At 35.5% G+C, this 20,971-nt stretch overlaps 1 protein-coding gene and 3 long non-coding RNA genes across 8 annotated transcripts; 3 read left to right on the plus strand and 1 right to left on the minus strand.

Moving 5' to 3' along the window:
- The first annotated feature begins 856 nt into the window (after positions 1-856).
- On the plus strand, positions 857-2,089 carry LOC145134804 (uncharacterized). The gene is made up of 3 exons (XR_013719355.1): positions 857-1,585; positions 1,678-1,782; positions 1,874-2,089. It is a non-coding gene; the product is annotated as an uncharacterized LOC145134804 (long non-coding RNA).
- A 753-nt stretch (positions 2,090-2,842) lies between these two features.
- On the minus strand, positions 2,843-5,502 carry LOC145134839 (uncharacterized). Of its 5 annotated transcripts, none has more exons than XR_013719387.1 (6): positions 5,390-5,502; positions 5,212-5,308; positions 4,276-5,124; positions 3,806-3,996; positions 3,468-3,544; positions 2,843-3,138 (listed from the first exon to the last, which is right to left on the minus strand). It is a non-coding gene; the product is annotated as an uncharacterized LOC145134839 (long non-coding RNA). The 5 variants fall into 5 exon arrangements; XR_013719388.1 differs by having other exon boundaries at positions 4,276-4,645; positions 5,077-5,308; XR_013719385.1 differs by having other exon boundaries at positions 4,276-4,340; positions 4,448-5,308.
- A 3,057-nt stretch (positions 5,503-8,559) lies between these two features.
- On the plus strand, positions 8,560-11,202 carry LOC145134542 (uncharacterized). The gene is made up of 6 exons (XM_079069379.1): positions 8,560-8,855; positions 9,196-9,761; positions 9,914-10,103; positions 10,210-10,274; positions 10,353-10,563; positions 10,663-11,202. Exons 1-6 carry the CDS (start codon positions 8,754-8,756, stop codon positions 10,984-10,986), a joined length of 1,458 nt encoding a protein of 485 aa, XP_078925505.1. The 5' UTR covers positions 8,560-8,753; the 3' UTR covers positions 10,987-11,202.
- A 6,093-nt stretch (positions 11,203-17,295) lies between these two features.
- On the plus strand, positions 17,296-18,193 carry LOC145129592 (uncharacterized). The gene is made up of 4 exons (XR_013717557.1): positions 17,296-17,402; positions 17,508-17,629; positions 17,938-18,036; positions 18,152-18,193. It is a non-coding gene; the product is annotated as an uncharacterized LOC145129592 (long non-coding RNA).
- Positions 18,194-20,971: the final 2,778 nt, after the last annotated feature.

The following is a 20,971-nucleotide window of genomic DNA, read 5'->3' on the forward strand; positions in this document are numbered from 1 at the left end:
CAAAATATATGAATGGATTATGTTTTAAATGTCTTTTCATTGTTATAAGCTTTATCATGTAATTTATAACACAAATAAAAATATTTAAGGTCAAAGTAGAAAAAAAAAACTTCAAAAGTAAAAAATAAACAATAAATATGGGACGGAGGGAGTATAATTTTTTTTCCGTTTTACCTCCCAACTCCAGCATTTCACTTTTTCATTTTTTTTTCCTCCATTATTCTTACTTTTCAACCTTTAAAATGTTTCAACCCGGCATGACACAACATATTTATAAGGTTTAAACCTTAACCCGAAACCCGACACGAAAATAAACGGGTTGACACGACACGACACGATAATTAAACGGGTCGGGTTAGGGTCAAGCACTCTTAACCCGTTTAATGTCTTGACACGGCACGAACCCGACACGACACGACACGACACGTTTGCCAGGTCTATTTATCATCATGTTTCATCCTTACTCAAATTTAAATTTTTTAAAATGTTTAGGGAAAACCCTGTGAGTTTGAGAAAGTATAGGGACTATTTCTGTAAACATAATATTTTAAAGATATTTTGCGTTACCGTATAAGTTAGCCAATCACAGAACCCATTAAGATCTATACGATCTTTTCGACAAGGAAAACTAACTGCCTGTCATTTTCGTATCTCACAACAAAATCTTGACCATTAATTATTTTAAATCTGATGCTTGATATTTACTCTCATCTCACAAAGCATAAAGTTTCCGTCAGTTTATCAGAAAGTGCACGAAATAAATAAAAAAATACCGCCTTTTCGACAGTCGGTTGTTCTTTACCATTGACGATCGTTCTCATCTGCGATATAATTCAAACTGTGTGTGTGTGTGTTTGGGCGTTGGTGTGTGAGGTGAAATGGACTCCTTTTCGGCGGTAGAGGAGGCAACTTTTCAAGAGAAGCCAAAAAATTCTGTTGATAAAACGTCGGTGAAGCGGTGGCTGACCGGAGCGGAGAAAGACGAAGACGAAGAGGAGTGCGACACCGAAGCCTGGGAGACGCTGAATAAGAGTTTTAAGGAAGCGCAATCGGTGTTAGATCAGAACCGATTGTTGATTCAACAGGTGAACGAGAATCATCAGTCGAAGATTCCTGATAATTTGGTAAAAAATGTCGCGTTGATTCAGGAAATTAATGGTAATATCTCAAAGGTAAGCTCTGTTTATTCGAATCTATCTGTCAATTTCGCAAGCTTTGTTCATCAGCGACGCGTCAAGAACAAAAACGATAAGCTGGATCGCTCAGACTCGTGACTTGCGTTTTGCCTAAAAACCTATCGTATTTCGTCGCTTAGTTTCAGTAATTCTCGATCATCTTTTAATAAAATACTTTTAAGCCATCTGTGTTTACAGAATTTGGCAGTATATTACATCGTTGGAGTCAGTCTGAGTGTCTATTTCGATTGCTTTCATAACGTTCGTGCATGGGGTGTCTTTTGGATGACGTTTGTGGTTTTGTTGTGATTGATCGTATTTTGAAATGAAGATTCGAGTGCTTAACTAGTCATACCTTCATCTTTGATGATTAAGGTAGAGTGATTGCTGCAGATTGCTAATCTTATGAGGTATTTATGTTTTGTCTTGGTTGATTTGCCCTAATTGTGTTGGAGTTCTTGTTCAGACTTCAGTGAATAAATACATACTTGTTTTGTGACAGTGTTTTCCATATTGAGAAAATTTCCTCTGATGTTTCATAAAATTTAACATAATCTTGGAGTTCATGAACTACTGGTGTGGCTATAATTAATCTTGGTTTCCATAAGTAGGTATTCTATTGCTTTTATGTGTTAACTCTTGTCTGAAAGACTAACTGATTTGACACACTGTGCTCCAAATTTCTTTCTGTCATTAAGGAGGTTGCAGGGGACCTGGACTATGATGGGGATTTTGGAACACATTGATGTCATGGATCTGAATCTGATGGTAAGATTGGTTGATTCTAGGGTTCCATGTAATTTGTGAATGTTTTGATGTTGGGATTTTTTGTATATAATGTATGAACTGCATATAAGATTCAGAATTTGTGATTACAATTTATTTGCATCATCAATGGAAAGAATTTGTGTTTATGATTGTGAGTAAAGGGATACATCCACAAGTGAAATGGTTATTGATAGCTGTGTCCTAGTTAATGAGTTATGATCTTGAAAACACAAGACTTTGGTATGTAATATATAAACCTTAAGAGTCCCAAAGTTGTCACAATCTAGCTATTGGAGCAAGTTTCATCTGTTTCCTGGTTGCAACTTGTCACATCGCGGTGTTCTAAATTAAATGAAACGATTTCCGTATTGTATTTAATTTTTGTCCATTATATTGGACTAAGTCCTGTCCTTTTTATATTAGTTTGATCACAAATGATGATGTGTTTGCTAGATTGCTATTTTGTTGTTAATTAACAATTAAATCAGTTATATTATTAATTAACTAATAATTAGTTGTGAAATCATTTGTTAATTGATGTTATCTGAACAATGTTTTCATAGTAAATTGAATTACTTTTGTTTAAGATTGCATTTTGTGCATCACAACTAACTTCTTTTCTGAGTTTTTTAAGTTGTCATGTTTGACAAGTTAAAAAATAACTTATAAGTTAGTTTAAAAAAAAAAAGCTATTTAAACTAGTTTTTTTAGGAGCTTTTTTAAAAAAAGTTTCAAATATATTGTTGGTTAATTATAAATAACTAGGAAGTATCGCGGGGGTTAGGAAGTATTCCCCCTACCGTCATTGTCCCTATTTTCTGATATCATATTTCTTACGAATTTTCCAAATACAATAAAAATAGGCTACAATGAAAGATAATTTAGTTTTATCTACCTGTTGTTTGCATATCATTATCAAGCTATTAAAAGGGAGAAAACATTCATGTTGTTAACAAACTTGCAAGCTGCTGTTATCTATTACATAAACAACTAAATTAAACTAAGAAAAACAAAGAAATATGGGGAGGGACTGTTACTAATCAGGTTCATAAGCCAATCGTTCAGCCATATCATCAATCTCTGGAAGAAACTTGATAGAATGATAGTTAACCCTGCACCTTAGTCTGGATTTCTTGAGGATAAACTTACTTGTACTTTACTAATGATTCCTTGTATGGATGACGAAGCGCACAACCTACACAAGAAAACAAATATGAACATAAAAAAAGTACTTGTATTTGTTATTTTGGTATAAAATTTTAGTTTTATTTCTTCCTGTTATAAAATTGTACTTTGAAAACTCAACCTTATTATAGCAATGCAGTCCAAATACAAAGTAATTTTTCACTTCTATAATACCACTTGAAGACACCTAAACCATATATTCATTATGATAAGTGGAGTTTTCCATGAGTAATTATAGTTTTCTTATAATGCAAAGAGCTTAAATCATTTAGAGCATGTGTATACAGATCATGCCAGAATATTTGATTAGTATATACAATGGGAAAATTAAGTGCATACCAGTTTAAAAGCTGAATTTAACTTCACTAACTCAGGGTGGGAATTTTTCTTGGACATCTCCCCTGTGCTCATTGCAACTATTCATCATAAGCAATAAAAAGTCCAAATTAAAACACTTGTAGTTGGGATAAGAATTGTTCAAAGCAGAATCCTTCCACAGTTACAACAATCGACACATTCCTTTAAAAATCAAAACGAAGTTGTTAATTGATTTATCTGTGTCCATATCTGTATCTAAAAAAATAGATTTTTAGTAAATAAAAGTAATGAAAATGGGATAAATATGATTGTTGTTTGAATTCTGCTTGTCAAATGATCTCAACAGGTAATAAGTTTACCTTTGCACACTGTAAGTACAACCTCAATGCCAATTCAGGTGCTGGAACATATTAAAGTGCCTCAATTGTCTAAAACTGAACCCAAGGGTAAATCCGTAAATGTACAATACTGCTATCTTTCCATAAACCCATAGAGGTATATTTTCGTCCACCTAATGAAGCTGACAATTGTTGATCTGAACAAATGCCAACTAAGCAAAAAGGAACAAAGGAAATCAAGGAAATAAGCAGGTATATACGTATATGATGGTCTACCTAATGAATTTACATGTTTTACTAACTCTACTCTATGTATCTTTCCTAACGTCAATATATTTTGACTCTCTATTAATAGGGTTCCTGGTTAGATATATTAACTGGTGTTAAAGGGTAAAAAATGGAAATAAAGAAAGATAGAGCCAGTAAAGCAATAAGATAAAAGATTCAAATGAAATTATAGATCAAGTAGATGGAACTATACGGTAGATTACCAAGATAATAGGGCTGTCAACTGAAGCTCAAAAATCCTCTTGTATTCCACCCATACACACATACACTGAAAAAAAAATAGACCATTCAAACAGCCTAGAGTAAGGTTTCTGAGACAAAAGAACAAAAAGAAATTAAAGAAATAGGTAGATGAAGAACAAAATTGACAATTACCTCAAAAACTAAAGTTTATAAACTTCAACATGTCGATAATATACCAGCCAGATTCAATGAATGTAAGATCATAGGAATTCCCAAAATACCCTTTAAACAAAAGTTTATTCCAGTCGTAAAAAATTTTTAGAACCAACCACTCTTTTTTACCTTCCATGCTCCATAAACAAAACCCAGACCAGTACTTTATTCTTGGAACTGAAACCATCATTAGCAACTTTCAAGACATGGTAAGAAAATAACCTAAAATTCGAAGGACTTTATCCACGTGTATTTCACAATTTCCTTTTTCAGATTATAAAGATCTTAAAAAAACACCCAGAATTCAAGAAACAGTCATATATAACTACATATCAAAACACCCAGAAGTCATTACTCGAATCAAATTCTTGAAAAGTTTCAATTGTTTGTGCATGAAAATACAAAGGGAAATTTATGTTGAGCTTTTTCGTTCTTATAGACCTCGTTATCATCTGAAGTGGAGCAGAAACATTGCGAATAGGGGAAAGACGACTTCATTTTTAAACAACATCCAGAAATTTATAGTTAATTGTGGATGGATCTTGATTGAGTTTTGAAAGACGAAGAAGACTGACAATTTTTCATACGATCAAAACAAATACATCTACCTTTTATAGACAACTTCCTATCCAAGAGGTGAAATTGGGCATGAAGAACTTCAGAAGTGGAGCCGGTAAAGAAAAAACGGAACCGATGATTTAGAGAGAATGAAATTAATATAAAGCATATTCAATGAAACTAACCCGAAGCTTCAGGTCTGACTGATGTTGACTTTGGATAAAAGCAGAGCACAATCCCAACTTTCGTGCAACAAAGGTCCAAGTGACGCTTAAATGGGAGCTGAGTCGCAAAGGAAACAACAAATCAAATTCAAAGAAAAGAGTACATCGGAAGGATTTGGTTAGGGTTAGGAGAAAATACCTGTAATTGACTCATTTGCCCTATCATCTCCGGTCTGAAAATATGAAGAAATAGAGGCATAATCAGTTTCGCCCAAACCGAAACTGCATCTGTTGTCCAATAAAGACCAATCCACATCCAGGTGAAGAAAATTACATACGTTGAAGAAGGAACATGGAGAAGCAGAGATAACGAAGATGGTGGAGCGGGAGTCAAGCTGAAGATGTGAGAAACAATGGAAGAGACGATGGAAATAGGGAGAAAAACTGATGAGGCAAAGAAGCGGTGGGAAGGGGCTCGTGGAAGAAGTTTATTGGACAAAAGATAGGTGTATGGACAGCAAGTCCATTTTTATTGGCCTATACAGGTGGTGGTGCCTTGGTGGAAGATACGTCCCCTACAGACCACATAGAAAAAGAAAAAAAAAAGTTTGATGGTGTCCAATAAGATTATGTTACTGTGCATAAGGGAACTTAAAATTAATACTATTATAAAGTATATATTTTTAAATGTTTTTTTATGTCATTTTATATCTTTCAGGTAGTTTATCAGTTATTTTTTGTTGAAGGTTATTTTCTATCAGGTAGTTTATAAGCTAACAACTAGTTTTTAAGCTAATAGCTAGTTTTTCAACTATCAGCTAACTTTTCAGTTAATACGTCAAGCATAGGTTCAGTCATTTTAATATTATGATTGTTTGTGAGAGTTGTATTAAGTTGTTTCCAGGAGAGGGTTTTGTATGATTCAAACATATAATATATTTGATTTTGATTCAATTAAATTTTATCGGTTAAGAATCTTTTATCGTGATTAGGAAAAACAAGTTGTGGTTAGGCAAAAGGTTGAATTGAAATACGCTTTATGATGGTTACTACAAAAAAAATCCCAACCTTGAGTGTAAGGTACAATCGTAGTTTGAGAAAATCTTTCCTTTTTTACTTATGAAATTGTCAAAAAGGTGTTTATGTGCCACATGATGGTATCCGTTATAAATGGTAAAGTGATGGGATAAGATTGAGAAAGTATTGAAACATTTGGGAGGGATGATCATATGTCAGATTCTGTTAACTTATCAACACCTTTATAATGACGAGTTAGTTTAACCAAAAATGATATACAAAAACTTTTGAATCTATCACTTTTGATAAAGGAGTATATGATCTCAAACGTCACAAATATATACGATACAAAACTTAGTTGAGTCGTTTTTATGTTAATATAAAGAACACGGTATTGTATCATGTTGTGTTCGTGTTACGTAAAAACTTGTCAAGTCATATTGGATCAAACAAAAACACGACACGATTGTCTTAGTTGACACTCCTAAAGTAGAAAGATGAAGTAATAGCGTTTTATGGAATTTCCAAAATAATATTATTTTCAGGTCACAAGAAATATACAGGAGAAACTATATATGACAGAGGTGAGCAAAATTGAACTCGAAAATCGAAAAAACGATGATTGGTATTTGATTAAAAAAAAACGAAATACTGGTTCGATTTTGGTTTTAGAAAATGCAAAAATCGATTATAACAAAACCTTACCGAATTTATAAATATATTTTTTCTATACATATTATATGGATATATAGGTGTTTCGTAAAGTCATATCAAAAATTGCTTCTAGGTCGATTGGTTCAACGCGTTGCCTATAAACCTTGAGGTCCCGTGTTCGAATCTAAAATTGAACCGGGAAAAAAATTGAAAAGTTAGAAACCGTTCTTAACTTGTCATTAAATTGGATCTTTTGGTAAATAACTTAGTTCTTATGTCTATTCCATGGTAATAGTTTGAACAACACTTTAAACTACAATTAATCATTATATATCATTAGAATTCAAATTAGAAGAGTATAATGGTCGTTTATGGAGATTTTGCCATCAACTCCGACTGTATGGTCATACCAAATGAACCCATAAGAGAGCCTTAGTACATTTAATATATTTTGGGGAAAGATTATAATAGCCATAAAATATTGTATGCCTATACAGGAGCACAATATACACGCACATTTTTGACCTTATAATATTTTTGTAAGAAAACCTTTTAAAATGAATGGTATATTTGTATGAGACATTTTATAAACCATATCAGATGACGGTACAACTATACAATAAGTTTTCTAGACCATACAAATCATATTGTAGGAAAACGGGTGATAACATACATTAGATGATATGTAAGCATTATACATTAGTTGTATTGACTTATAGGAGATCAAAGGATACTCTCGGGAGTAAAAAGTTATTATTCAAGGTCATCAAGGTGAATTCATTGCCCAAGAATACATGTCCGTATTCTTTATTTTGGCTAGAACCTTTTTGAAATGATTTAGTATGTATATCTACCTATTATTATGCGTTGCACTCGTTGAAAAGATTTTTTCACAATGAGTTTTAAAATAAGGATAGATTTTGTGTTTGAATTGATTTTAATTATGATAATGTGCTTCTATTTAGGACGAGTTGAGACTTGTGTGACCGGGATACCTAATTGTGGTGTTATAGGTTTTATGTGTTTAGTGTTCTATGTACTACCTTTACAAGTGCCAAGTTTCCATCCTTTGGCATGTGGGATGTTTTGGACTTGAGATGACATAAGTTTTCAGATAGTAACATTCATGCATTGCATTCCATATAAATATTAGAAGAAGCTTGGAGATTTGGAAGAAACTTGGGTTATGATGATTGAGATAAGGTTTATATTAAATTATTTTCTTAGTTACTTTGTTATACCCTCATATCACTTATCTATTTTAACCTTTAATAAATGTGAAGGACTTAACTGTTTTAGACCATTCTCTTGATTAGTTTCTTATACTATCGTATAACTTGTCTATTTTACCACTTGTTTCACATTGGTACTTTAACGGCAATTGCTTTTGGTGTTGGAACATTCCAAAATTTTCATGGTTGATCCAAAACGGACTAACCAACAAATATAATGCTTTTTTGACCATTTGGGATTATTAGGGGCCAAAATTGATGTTTTATTTTTCATTTTCTACTATAATAATTCGTTTTGTTTTTGCCTAGAATGTATCATTGACGTAGTCTGGCTTTTTAAGATCGGTTTCGAGCGAGGTGTAGTATTGATTTCCTTTGCCCATATCTAGATCCCAATCTAGAAGCTGGGAATATTACAAGGGGGTAAAATGTAAATATGAGGTATTGGTATTTGGAGAGAAAATGTCGGTCATTGGACTTTTGGAGTAAGATGCGGGAAACGCTATCAAGTAGTTGAGCTCCCCACTCCACTCCATGTGAGAGAGACAACTCTTTGAGCAAATGATGGAAACGAAGTCTGTTTTCAGAATTATGTTTATATCGATTGTACGACACCAAATTACTATCAATCACCATTGTCACCAATATCAATTTTGAAGTATGGCATTGTTTTCGAGAAAAACAGTTCTAAGCCTCTCCCCCCTCCCCTCTTTCTTTATTGTGTTGTTAATCTTTAGTCTCACGCTTCTTGTTCTATATAAGGTACATTTTCTCCTTCTTACACATTTACTTGTTCGAAATTAAGTGATTTCACAAGATCAATTCGGCAATTTGAATTCTGGAAAAACCTTTCTGTGGTTCTGATGATTTTTCCATCATAAAATTAATTAATACGCTTCTATCCGATTGTTTATCCTTCAAAATATAATGGAAGCAATGACTGCAAAAGAAAAATTACGTAGTTTTGATGATTTTGAGATTGTTAACCAGCCATTCTTCCATGGATCGTTATACCCTTTGTAAGTTTATGTACAAGTTTTGAGTACGTACTTTATTTATCGTAGGATGTGTATTTTTTTGTCTGTGGCATTTCGTCGAACAGGTGGACAACTTGGCTAGTCAGACAAAAACTATCATCGGTCATAACTTAGAACCAACCCCGTGGCATTTATTCCCTGCGAAGACGTTCAATAACGAAACAAAGATCGGTCGAGCTTCCAAGATTGTACGATGCTCTTACCTTTCCTGCTTGACCAAGTCCAAAATCGGCCAGACGACCTTCACTCGCGAATCAGAAAAATGCCCTGATTTTTACAGATGGATACATCATGATCTTGAGCCTTGGTCTCATACTCGGATTTCATATGCCAATTTAATGGAAGCGAAGAAATTTGCTTCTTTCCGTATAGTGATCATTAGTGGGAAATTGTATGTGGATTATTACTACAATTGTGTTCTGAGCCGAGCTTTGTTTACAATTTGGGGGTTATTGCAGCTTCTTAAGAGGTATCCAGGAAGCATACCAGATGTGGATATGATGTTTGATTGCATGGATAGGCCTATTGTTCACAAGAGAGATCACTCTGCTATGCCTTTGCCAATTTTTCGTTATTGCACCACACCTGATCATTTTGACATCCCTTTTCCTGATTGGTCTTTCTGGGGTTGGTAAGCTCAAATTTTTTTGATTTTTATCATGACATTCTTTAAAATCTTGAATGTATATCAAAGTCGTTACAATAATGTGTCCAGTTGATATACATTCTTTTATCCATCATACCAATGTACTAAAAAATAATGATTTGGATATTTATATTCAGGGTGGAAGTTAATTTGGGACCTTGGGAAGAGGAATTTGAAAGCATTAAACAAGGTTCACAAACTATACCTTGGGAAAAAAAGTTACCATATGCATATTGGAAAGGAAACCCATATGTTAACTCTCCCGTTAGAGAAAAAATGCTCCTCTGTAATGACACAAAAAAGTGGGGAGCTCAAATATTGCGTCAGGTGCCTATTTTTTAAACAGTTAACACTGATTTAATGAACCCAAAGCAATAACATGTGCAATTTGTATATAATTGCTTACCTTTCTTGTTGTAACATTGTATTACAGAATTGGGCACATGAAATATCGGTTGGGTTCAAACACTCCAAACTATCTAGCCAATGCAATCATCGGTAAGTTTCAAGTGTGTTGAAGGGTATTTTAGTCTTTTTTTACAACTTTTATCAGAAAACATGTGTTTGTTTATGCAGATACAAGATATACGCTGAGGGGTATGCTTGGTCCGTAAGTTTAAAATATATCCTGTCATGTGGCTCTGTTCCTTTAATAATCAACCCGCTATATGAAGATTTCTTCAGCCGTGGCCTCTTCCCCAAACAAAACTACCTTCCTATCTCCCCAAACAACATTTGTCCTTCAATTAAAAATGCAGTCGAATGGGGGAATTCACACCCATCCGAGGTAAACCCTCATATAACACACACTGGTTATACTTATACTGATACTGATACTGATACTGATACTGATACTGATACTGATACTGACACTGATTCTTAACAGGCGGAGGCAATAGGAAAAGCAGGGCAAGGTTTTATGGAGGAATTGAATATGGAGAGGGTGTATGATTATATGTATCATTTGATAACTGAGTACTCAAAGTTGCTGGATTTCAAGCCCGTTAGGCCCAAAAGTGCACTAGAAGAGTGTATTGAGTCGCTGCTTTGTTATGCTGATGAAACTCAACGTGGGGTTCTTGAAAGATCAGCTACTTTTCCTTCATCAGCCCCTCCTTGCAAACTCCCTCCTCCAAATGCTGAAATTATTAAGAAACAGATAGAGGCGAAAAGAAACGTTATTTTAAATAAAACCCAACCCATAACTTAGTTGAGAATGCTAATTTCTTGTGTAGACCAACTTGTGTTAGTCATATTGAGGAGTTGTATTTATGATGGATCATGGGTAAATCAGTAATTTCAGTTTCACATGTTGTGGTCATTGTTTTCTTCCTATGTAAATGTAAACTGGATCCACAAATGAGTGGAATAGTTTTTCGTTTCTTAGTCGGAAAGGTAATGAAAGAAAGACTACAGTGCAAACTAATACCTATTATTAAATTCATCTTTTTTTTGTACCATGTTAAAAAGAGTTTACTCCATAAAATGTATATGGATTTTTAAATGTAACCTACTTGTGTGAGCAATTAGTTACACAAAAAGAGTTTGATACATTATTTGTGGTATCCTAGGTATAAGTATGTTGTTATAATGATACTAAACTTTTCTTTTTAATAAAAAAAATTAAAATCACAATATGTTTTTTGCTAAAAAGATCTTTTATATGTATTTTTCGGCCACTACACCTCTGCTTAGACTTTCTTTAGACGTTCAGAGTATGTGGTTGACTGCCATGTTGACTTTCTTTTAGTTGTTCGGAGTATGGGGTTGAGTTGTTTTTATCTTATCTCTATTCAGATTTATGGACATCTTATGTTCTCATCCTGAAAATATTATGTCATTTTTGGATTATTTCTCCAATTTCTTATGGGCATCTCCACTTCGTCTGAAACCTCCATACCAAAGCTGATTTAACAGTGTCATCATCCTATTTACAATTCTTTTAAAGGCCCTTAAATCAGTGCAAGATGACTATAATGCTCTTATTACAAATAGTACTTTGGTTATTTTTATAATTTGTAAACAACCCTCTTTTCAGTACTTACTTTAAGGGTTAAAGTCAAAAAATAATAACCTACTATTTTGGTTGTTTACCTTTAATTGTATTCGGTCGGTCACTAAACTTTTTTTTAGGTTCTCAGTGCACTAGTGGGGTAAATTTCAAACGGGTAAACTGATATTAGAATCCTACATGTCATCAATTGTGACATTTAATATGGCTTTATTTGTTCATTTAGGTCAACATGACATTGATATTGTGTCTACTGTGGCATCTAATAGTGACAAAATCACTTAATTGAAATGCACATTCCAACCCCTCTTTGGCCCTCATCACACTACCACCATACCTACCTCCACCTTGTCGATGCTAACTGCCACCTCCACCCCTCCTGGTCCGTTTCACCATCCCTACAACAACCCATCTAAACACCCCACATGGTGTTAGATGCCAACTCCCACCCTACCCACCACGATGCATATTGCAGCTCCTCATAATAATGCTCCCCCTCCACAAACACTCACCCAATAATCACTCGCCCGCAATATGGCCTCCACAAACCCAGGGGTGGAGCTTCAACATTTGATTCGGGGGGCCGAAAATAATATAGATATATATATATATATATATATATATATATATATATATATATATATATATATATATATAAATTGGTAAGCAGGGAGCCACAGCCAAAATTTTATATTTTTAGGCCTAAAATGTATAAAATTGAAACTATAAGGACTGTTTCTAACCAAAAAATGAGAGAGAGGGGGGGGGGGGGGGGGGGGGGGGCTAATAAAGTTTCACCAATGCACAAACCTAAATTAATCTTCACTTTGCACACCACCCCGCTAATCCCCTAGTGAAGTCCAATATTTAGTATTTCACGATCCTAACTTGAACACTTCCATGCGAGCCGAATTTAATACATTATAGAAAAATCATACATGTGATCATGTGCCTCCTCATATTCATGGTCACTTTATCATTTCTAGTTAGACAGCTCAACGTAAACAAAAATACATTTCTTCATGAGTCTTCAGAAAAATCACCTACATGCACAACCCCCTTAGTTTTGTCAAACAAATAGATTCCCCTTGTGAATGGTACCACTGCTTCAAACAGCCCCCTTGTCTATTTACTCGTGTATGTCAATGATTTCCTACTTATAGATTCAACTACCAACCTCTAGCATTGCCTTGTATCCTGGCTACCTTAGGAATTATCTATGTCAAATCTTCGACCTCTCAACTATTTCCTTGGCACCTCTGTCACACAAAAATAAAATTGGGCTATTTCTCTCCCAAAATCAATGTCACTGAGTTACTTACCCGAGCAAAAATGCAAACATCCAACCCTACGAGGCTATGACCATGCCAATTGTCTAGCACTTCGGTGCTAAAGCTGAGTACCAGAGTGTGGTCATGTAACCAGTTGGATTCATATTCTTCTCCTCGAGCTTCATATGCTTATACACATCATTACCAATTTACCATTGTCTACTGCAGCAATGTGTTTGTCGTTATTCCATCGACTTCTCCAACATCAACATATCAAATATGTAGAAATTGACATTTGATTTTTTTGTGCGAAAAAGAATGTATCAATGATATCCAGGCCCTTCATGTGCAAACCGAGTTTCATAACATATATATCTCCACATAAGGCCTCCAATGACAAATTTTTAATTATTCCAACTCGGAACGTTAAATCATGAAATATTAGACAAAATATTTATACATTTTGTATATGTCTATAAAAATTCGTATTATAATAGACTCGGTCAGTTATTAAAATGTATGTTAAATATGTTATCCCCATGAAACGTAAGAGAGAAAAAAAAAATTATAATCCTTTAAGGAAGATGTCGTTCGTACGGAAACATGTGCGGCACCACTACCGTTAAAGAAAAGTTTTGTTATAAATAGTTGAACTTTCTTTCTTTTCCCCTGAATTTATGCTCAAATTCAGATCAATTCAGATCTCCTTTTCGGCCTTTTTTAATTCAAAATTATTATATTTGGTCACATCAAATTTTGAGAGGGGATTTTGTTATTTTTAGTAGATTTTACCAAATCCAAATTAGACCGTTCGTTTTTTTATTATTAGGGTGGTTGAAGTACCGGCAACGAAGGGGTTCGTTGTCTGTGTGGCCACAAGCATTGTCCGTGCACACCAGTTCGAGCCTTCATGGTCGGGCATAGCCGTGATGATTTGTGGTGGTGAGGACGAAGGACAACGCCCGATCGTTTTCTTCTTCTATCTCTCTCTTCTAAAAAGTTTTTCAATATGATATTTTTATATGCTTCCACAATCAAAATTGATTAATGATAGTCGAGTTTATTAGTTGAATATATGGAAATATACGGAAAAGCCCAATTTTTATATGCAGAAAAACCCTTTAAGCTATTTTTTGTTCAGAAAAACCAAAACTATTTTATTTTACCGTTTAAAAAAACAAATAGCAGGTTTTCATATAAATTGACCGGCTAATTATCTGATGTGTCAAATAAATATATATTTTTTAAAACATTTAATGATGTGGATATTTTTTTTCCATAAATCGATTAGTTAAAGGGCAAAACAAACTAGGGTTAACATTTTTGAAGTATCGGCAAAGGAGGTTCGAAGATGTAGGTTCAACATAGTGAAACATAAGCCAACAAATGAAAGGAAATTAGTAGGGTTGACATTCTTGATCATGGTAGAGTCTATCACCCCACTACACACTTGTTCGATCTCTGTCCCAAGCAAGCAACATGTATCGTTTTTTTCTTGTTAACATTTTGAGTAATACACGGTTATTGTTTAACAATCATATTATTGTAACAGCCATGCCATGTTGTTTTTAGTGTTTAAATTCGTCTATTTGTTGTCATTATGTATTGTTTTTCTTGTATTTTGTAGTGCATATATGTTTAAATCTTCCATTTGTTGTCATTATGTAGTGATTTTATTTTCCATTTGGAAGGCCTAGAAATAAAGATTTTGATGATTGCAATATAAAAGCAAGAAGAGGTACAAGAGGTGGAAGAGGTAATAGAGTGGAACGTTCCAATCATAGTAAAAATTTTCATTTTTCAAAATCATTTTTATAAACCATAAGTTATACAAAACAGTGTTTCCAAATCATAGCCATAAAAATCATAGTATCAAAATCTCTCAGAAACAATTATCAGCAGGATGATGTGTACGATCACGCATTCGCATTACATCGATTATCTGATGTACCTTTTAAAACCATGAAATCAAACTGTAAGCACGAAGCTTAGTGAGTTCCCTCAAAATACCTCCCACAATAATAACAAGTACGATACATGCATATAAGGTTTGTTGGCCCATGGCCTCAACCCAAACGTCCAGGGTTTGTTGGCATATTGCCTCAACCCAACCATTCGGAGTTTGTTGGCTTATAGCCTCAACTCAACCATCCCGGATTTGTTGGTTTACCGCACGAAGCAGTACCACCTCAACCCACCTATCCAGGGTTTTTTGGCCTCCTGCCTCAACCCAACCACCAATATGTCGACATACGCAACAGATAAACAATAATCAACAAGTATAGGTAATCATACAGATCTACCAATCTAACATATAACCATGAAATATAGGTAATCATACATATATACCAATCAAACATAGCATCATCCTATATGTTGGGTGACAACAAAATAAGTTAAGCACTTCAGACAAATATCAAAACAAACTTCGGTGAACTTGCGGAAATAAAACTTCTGAAAAAAGTAAATCAAGTGAACACAATATTTAACGTGGTTCGGTCAAGGTGACCTACATCCACAGGAGAACGAGAAAGAGAGGATTTTATTAACTTCCAAGAACAAATACAATCACACACAAAGGTTACACCTCACTTGAGCTCTCAAAACAAAAGAATCTCTTTTGCTTACTAACTGCTCTAAAGGAGTGTTTCCTCACAGCGAATACTCTCTTGAAATTTCTGCACACATACAATGATGGAGATATGAATCTATTTATACTTGAGGGATCATACCTAAAACACTAATGGGCCAAGCCCATTGGCCCATGAAATGTGACAATCAATCATATCCCGCCATGCAACATCTTCTGGAACATTCTTCCATGTCATACAACCCATGAGCATCAACAACACATATGATGGACCACCTTGACCATAGTGGAGCATCATGATGCACAGGTGGCACATCATGAACACTAATGGTCCAACATCCATCATGGTGACACAACATGGTGTAATCCTCGAGCAATACCAACTTCTGAGCATCCTTGAATGATCTTGAGCATCATAGAGGACTTTATAACGTACTTGGCTCATCAGGGATACCATGGCTCAGCAAGGAACCAAAACGGAACATCTTGCACCATGATGGCGCAATAGGAATCAAGTATGGCGCAATAACTTCTAGGTTGGAACAACATCACCATCTTGGCACAACAACAACAACAACATACATGGCGCAACAAGGCCATGCTTGGCGCAACAACATACTCCATGGTGCAACATGATTACCTCATGGTGCAAGAGAGGTACCCCATGGAGCAAGGGGGAGTAGTTTGGCGCAAGAAGGAGTGCCCTTGGCGCAACAACATCCTTCTTGGCCCAATCCTTCAACAGATGGCACAACAAGGTTCCTTTGTTGCTCCATATCACTCCTAAGTGCTCCAAACCTCTTCCAGATGCTCTAATCCACCTTTTATATGATTCTTTCCTTTGGAACTTGATATGTTCCTTTGTCAGACGATCCATTCCCTTCTCAGATGATCCGTTCCTTTGTCACATGCTCCATGAACCTCAAGTGCTCCACAGAGTTCCAAGTGCTCCAAATACTCCATGAACATGATCCAAATGCTCCATGTTGGACAAGACTTCATATCTCAACAATCTCCCACTTGAAGGCTTGAACAAATTCATCTGCCATTCAAAGTCTTCATCATTCTCTCAATCCCCTCCCTCTCTACGCCAACCCCCGTCCTCAAAATCTTGGAAGGGAAGTTGAAGCCATGCCTAGCTTCAATTTTTCAGTGGTAAACACCTTAGTACATTCATCTACTGATTTCTCCATACTAAGGACTTTCTTCATCTTAGTAGCCCCTTGGTTCATTATCTTGAACTCTTTGGCTAGCCGCATCTTAAGCTCATTGATCTTCTGCGTGTTGGAGCAAACAATCAACACGTCATCAACATTTAATACAAGGATGATGTATGAAAAGCTTAACTTCTTCAAGTAACAACTGTGATCAACCTCACGTCTTATAAACCCACTCCTCCTCATGAAGTTATCAAACTTTAAGTACCATGGGCCTGGGCAAGCTGGGCGACCGTCCCGGTCCCCCAAATAGTAAAGGGCCCCATATTTCTATATGTTATTGGGTTATACTGGTGACAACCCAAATTTTTTAAGCATTATGTACTTGGCCCAAGATGATCCAAATTGAAAAGGCAGGAGTAAGCGTGCGGCATGCCTACTGACCTACTACGGTTCCGACTTCCAAGGCCAGTTTAATCTCTTCAATCTCCGGCTTTGCTTGAATCGCTTCCATGGAAAACCCAAACGACACCATCATCCATCTCTCCCGATGCAACACCCTAATGTTTCGTTCACATTCTTCTATTTCTAGTTCAAGTTAGCCAGTTCTTCTCCTTTTTCTGATTCTCCGAATTCGCAACCCAATACTCAATACTCTTTCTTTCTCTTCTAATTTCTGATTTCATTTTTCTGAAACAGCAGTAGCAGCAATCGAGATTAGTGGAAATTGAATTTCTTTTGATAGTTGAGAGTTGAAACTCGAGATTAACTGCAACACCAATTGGATTTCTTTGAATCTTTCAGAATCGGAAGTTTTTATCTGAGTAAGTCTGTAATTTCTGAATCTATGGACTTGATTTCCTTTTTTCATTAAAAATATGTTGGATGTAGACTGCAGTGGACAATAATTTTGTTTATTCATTTCTGATTCTACAACTGCCCAATCTATCTATGGACATTGATTCATTAAAATAGAAATAGGGTTTTATGATTTCGTATTTTCATTTAGAGTCTGCATAATCGATTTTGTTATGAATCATTGTTCATCATTGAAATAGAATTTTCTGATTTCGATTTTGTATGAATCATTTCTTAATTTGATTTCTCTGTTGAACTGTTTTTTAAACTTCAGAATTCTCATTTCTTTTGGGCTGCTGAAGGATTATTAGTTTATTAATAGCCAAGAGGCAAGACTAAGACTCTAAGAGAGAAATTAAGCAGCAGGTTACAGGTACTCTCTTTTTCATTTTTTTGTTAATCTGAGTTTTGTGATTTTGAATAATTCGAAATTTCTTAATTTTAAAGACATTTTGTTTTAATTTGATATCTCTATTTTTAATCTTCAGATTTCTCACTTCTGTTTTGAGCTCAATTGAACGAGGATATAAACAAACCAAGAGAGAGTTGAAGCCTGTTGTGCATGTAGTCTCTTCTAATTTTATTTTGTTTATCTGTTTGTTTGTTTTTTTTTTTTTTGTGATTATTTGTGATTGATTGTTGATATATCTTGATTTTTATAAGTTAAAAATGCTCCTAGAAAATACAATTTAATGAAGATCAAAAAGGAACTATGAATAAGTTTGTAAAAAAACTTAATTTTTTTATTGTACAACATAATGCTATCTTTAGTTTTTCTTTTCTATGTATTTTCTAACGTTTTTATAAGGGTTGAGAGTATTTTCTAACGTTTTTATTCTATTGTTTTAAATTAATAGTTGCTAGGTGTTTTGGTTTGGGGCTTTTCCTGGAGCCTTTTTTTTCATAGGTGGGGAGTATCCGGCCTTCGATTGTATTTTTTTAATCAATAAAAAACTATGAGGGTGACTCCCTCGCTTACACAACAAAAAATTCTAAGGGCCCCAAATTTTTATTTTGCCCCGGGCCCCAAATTGTTTAAGACCGGCCCTGGCCATGCAACATCTTCTGGAACATTCTTCCATGTCATACAACCCATGAGCATCAACAACACATATAATGGACCACCTTGACCATAGTGGAGCATCATGATGCACAGGTGGCACATCATGAACATTAATGGTCCAAGATCCATCATGGTGACACAACATGGTGTAATCCTCGAGCAATACCAACTTCTGAGCATCCTTGAATGATCTTGAGCATCATAGAGGACTTTATAACGTACTTGGCTCATCAGGGATACCATGGCTCAGCAAGGAACCAAAACGGAACATCTTGCACCATGATGGCGCAATAGGAATCAAGTATGGCGCAATAACTTCTAGGTTGGAACAACATCACCATCTTGGCACAACAACAACAACAACATACATGGCGCAACAAGGCCATGCTTGGCGCAACAACATACTCCATGGCGCAACATGATTACCTCATGGTGCAAGAGAGGTACCCCATGGAGCAAGGGGGAGTAGTTTGGCGCAAGAAGGAGTGCCCTTGGCGCAACACCATCCTTCTTTGCCCAATCCTTCAACAGATGGCACAACAAGGTTCCTTTGTTGCTCCATATCACTCCTAAGTGCTCCAAACCTCTTCCAGATGCTCTAATCCACCTTTTATATGATTCTTTCCTTTGGAACTTGATATGTTCCTTTGTCAGACGATCCGTTCCCTTCTCAGATGATCTGTTCCTTTGTCACATGCTCCATGAACCTCAAGTGCTCCACAGAGTTCCAAGTGCTCCAAATACTCCATGAACATGATCCAAATGCTCCATGTTGGACAAGACTTCATATCTCAACAATCTCCCACTTGAAGGCTTGAACAAATTCATCTGCCATTCAAAGTCTTCATTATTCTCTCAATCCCCTCCCTCTCTACGCCAACCCCCGTCCTCAAAATCTTGGAAGGGAAGCTGAAGCCATGCCTAGCTTTAATTTTTCAGTGGTAAACACCTTAGTACATTCATCTACTGATTTCTCCATACTAAGGACTTTCTTCATCTTAGTAGCCCCTTGGTTCATTATCTTGAACTCTTTGGCTAGCCGCATCTTAAGCTCATTGATCTTCTGCGTGTTGGAGCAAACAATCAACACGTCATCAACATTTATTACAAGGATGATGTATGAAAAACTTAACTTCTTCAAGTAACAACTGTGATCAACCTCACGTCTTATAAACCCACTCCTCATGAAGTTATCAAACTTTAAGTACCACTACTTAGAAGTTTTCTTCATTCCATATAGGGTTTCTTTCTTCTTGAACACCAGCTTTTTCTTACCAACTGTAAGAGCACTCTCTGGTTGTGCCTTCAAGATGTCTCCTTCCAAGTTATCATAAAGGAGATAAGTTGTATTCACATCTAGGTGCTCTATATGGAGATTTTCAGAGGCCACTGCATTTTACATAGAACTAATTGTAGTCATTTTTTCAAGTGGAGAATTATCCTCTCTTTTCTGTTGTATTTCCATGACCGCCAATCTTCCATCGCAAGTTTTACCACCATCTATCTCATCCTTAACTTGAAACATCTTACTGTTCTGCAGTCCGCTCAACTTGTCATCCATAACCTTCTCCCACTGTATGGAGTTCATACTCAAGGCCTCTGGTTTTGACTCATTCTCACACATCAACATGTCATTGGTTGATGGAGAATACCTCACTGTCGTACTTTACTTCATGGTCCTCTGGATAGTATGTGGTTTAATCTTTGAAACAACTACAACTCCAACCTTATAACCATTATCACCAGAGCTCCCACTATTTCCAGGTTTATCAGAGCTCCCACAACTTCTTGAACATCTGCCTATCCTTTGAACAGAGATATGTTTTGCATGATTCTAGGATCCTCCCACTAAAGAATCTGAAGTTGGATTGTAAACACCAGAATGAATTGGACCCGACTTCCCAAACTTAGGTGGATTTCCTATCTTTGTAAAACTGACTTTCTTCTTTCTGCCAATAGAACATGGATTAGAAGCATCTGTCACATTCTCCGAATCTAGCATCCTCCCACTGGATACATGCTTCCTCATTCCCTCCTCACTCATATGAACAAATCTTTGGTGGCATAAAGTGGATGTTCCAACTCCTTCAACAGTGTTTGCTTCCTCTTTAGAAACCTCCATCATATATAGTATACCTGTAATGTCCCATTTTCACAACCAAAAATTTTCATTTTTATTAAGGTAAAACTTCCCAATTTATTAATCCATTAATTAAGAAAACCGTTTATTCTGAATTACATTTAT

Source organism: Lactuca virosa, chromosome 8, assembly GCF_052849685.1.
Source record: "Lactuca virosa cultivar CGN04683 chromosome 8, Lactuca_virosa_CGN04683_v6, whole genome shotgun sequence".
NCBI classification, from domain to species: Eukaryota; Viridiplantae; Streptophyta; class Magnoliopsida; order Asterales; family Asteraceae; genus Lactuca; species Lactuca virosa.

Excerpts from the sequence above, each read along its gene's own strand:
- LOC145134542 (XM_079069379.1), top strand. The coding sequence starts at position 8,754 with ATGGCATTGTTTTCGAGAAAAACAGTTCTAAGCCTCTCCCCCCTCCCC. Across the intron at positions 10,275-10,352 it reads TCTAGCCAATGCAATCATCG|ATACAAGATATACGCTGAGG; the intron begins GTAAGTTTCAAG and ends TTGTTTATGCAG. Across the intron at positions 10,564-10,662 it reads GGAATTCACACCCATCCGAG|GCGGAGGCAATAGGAAAAGC; the intron begins GTAAACCCTCAT and ends GATTCTTAACAG.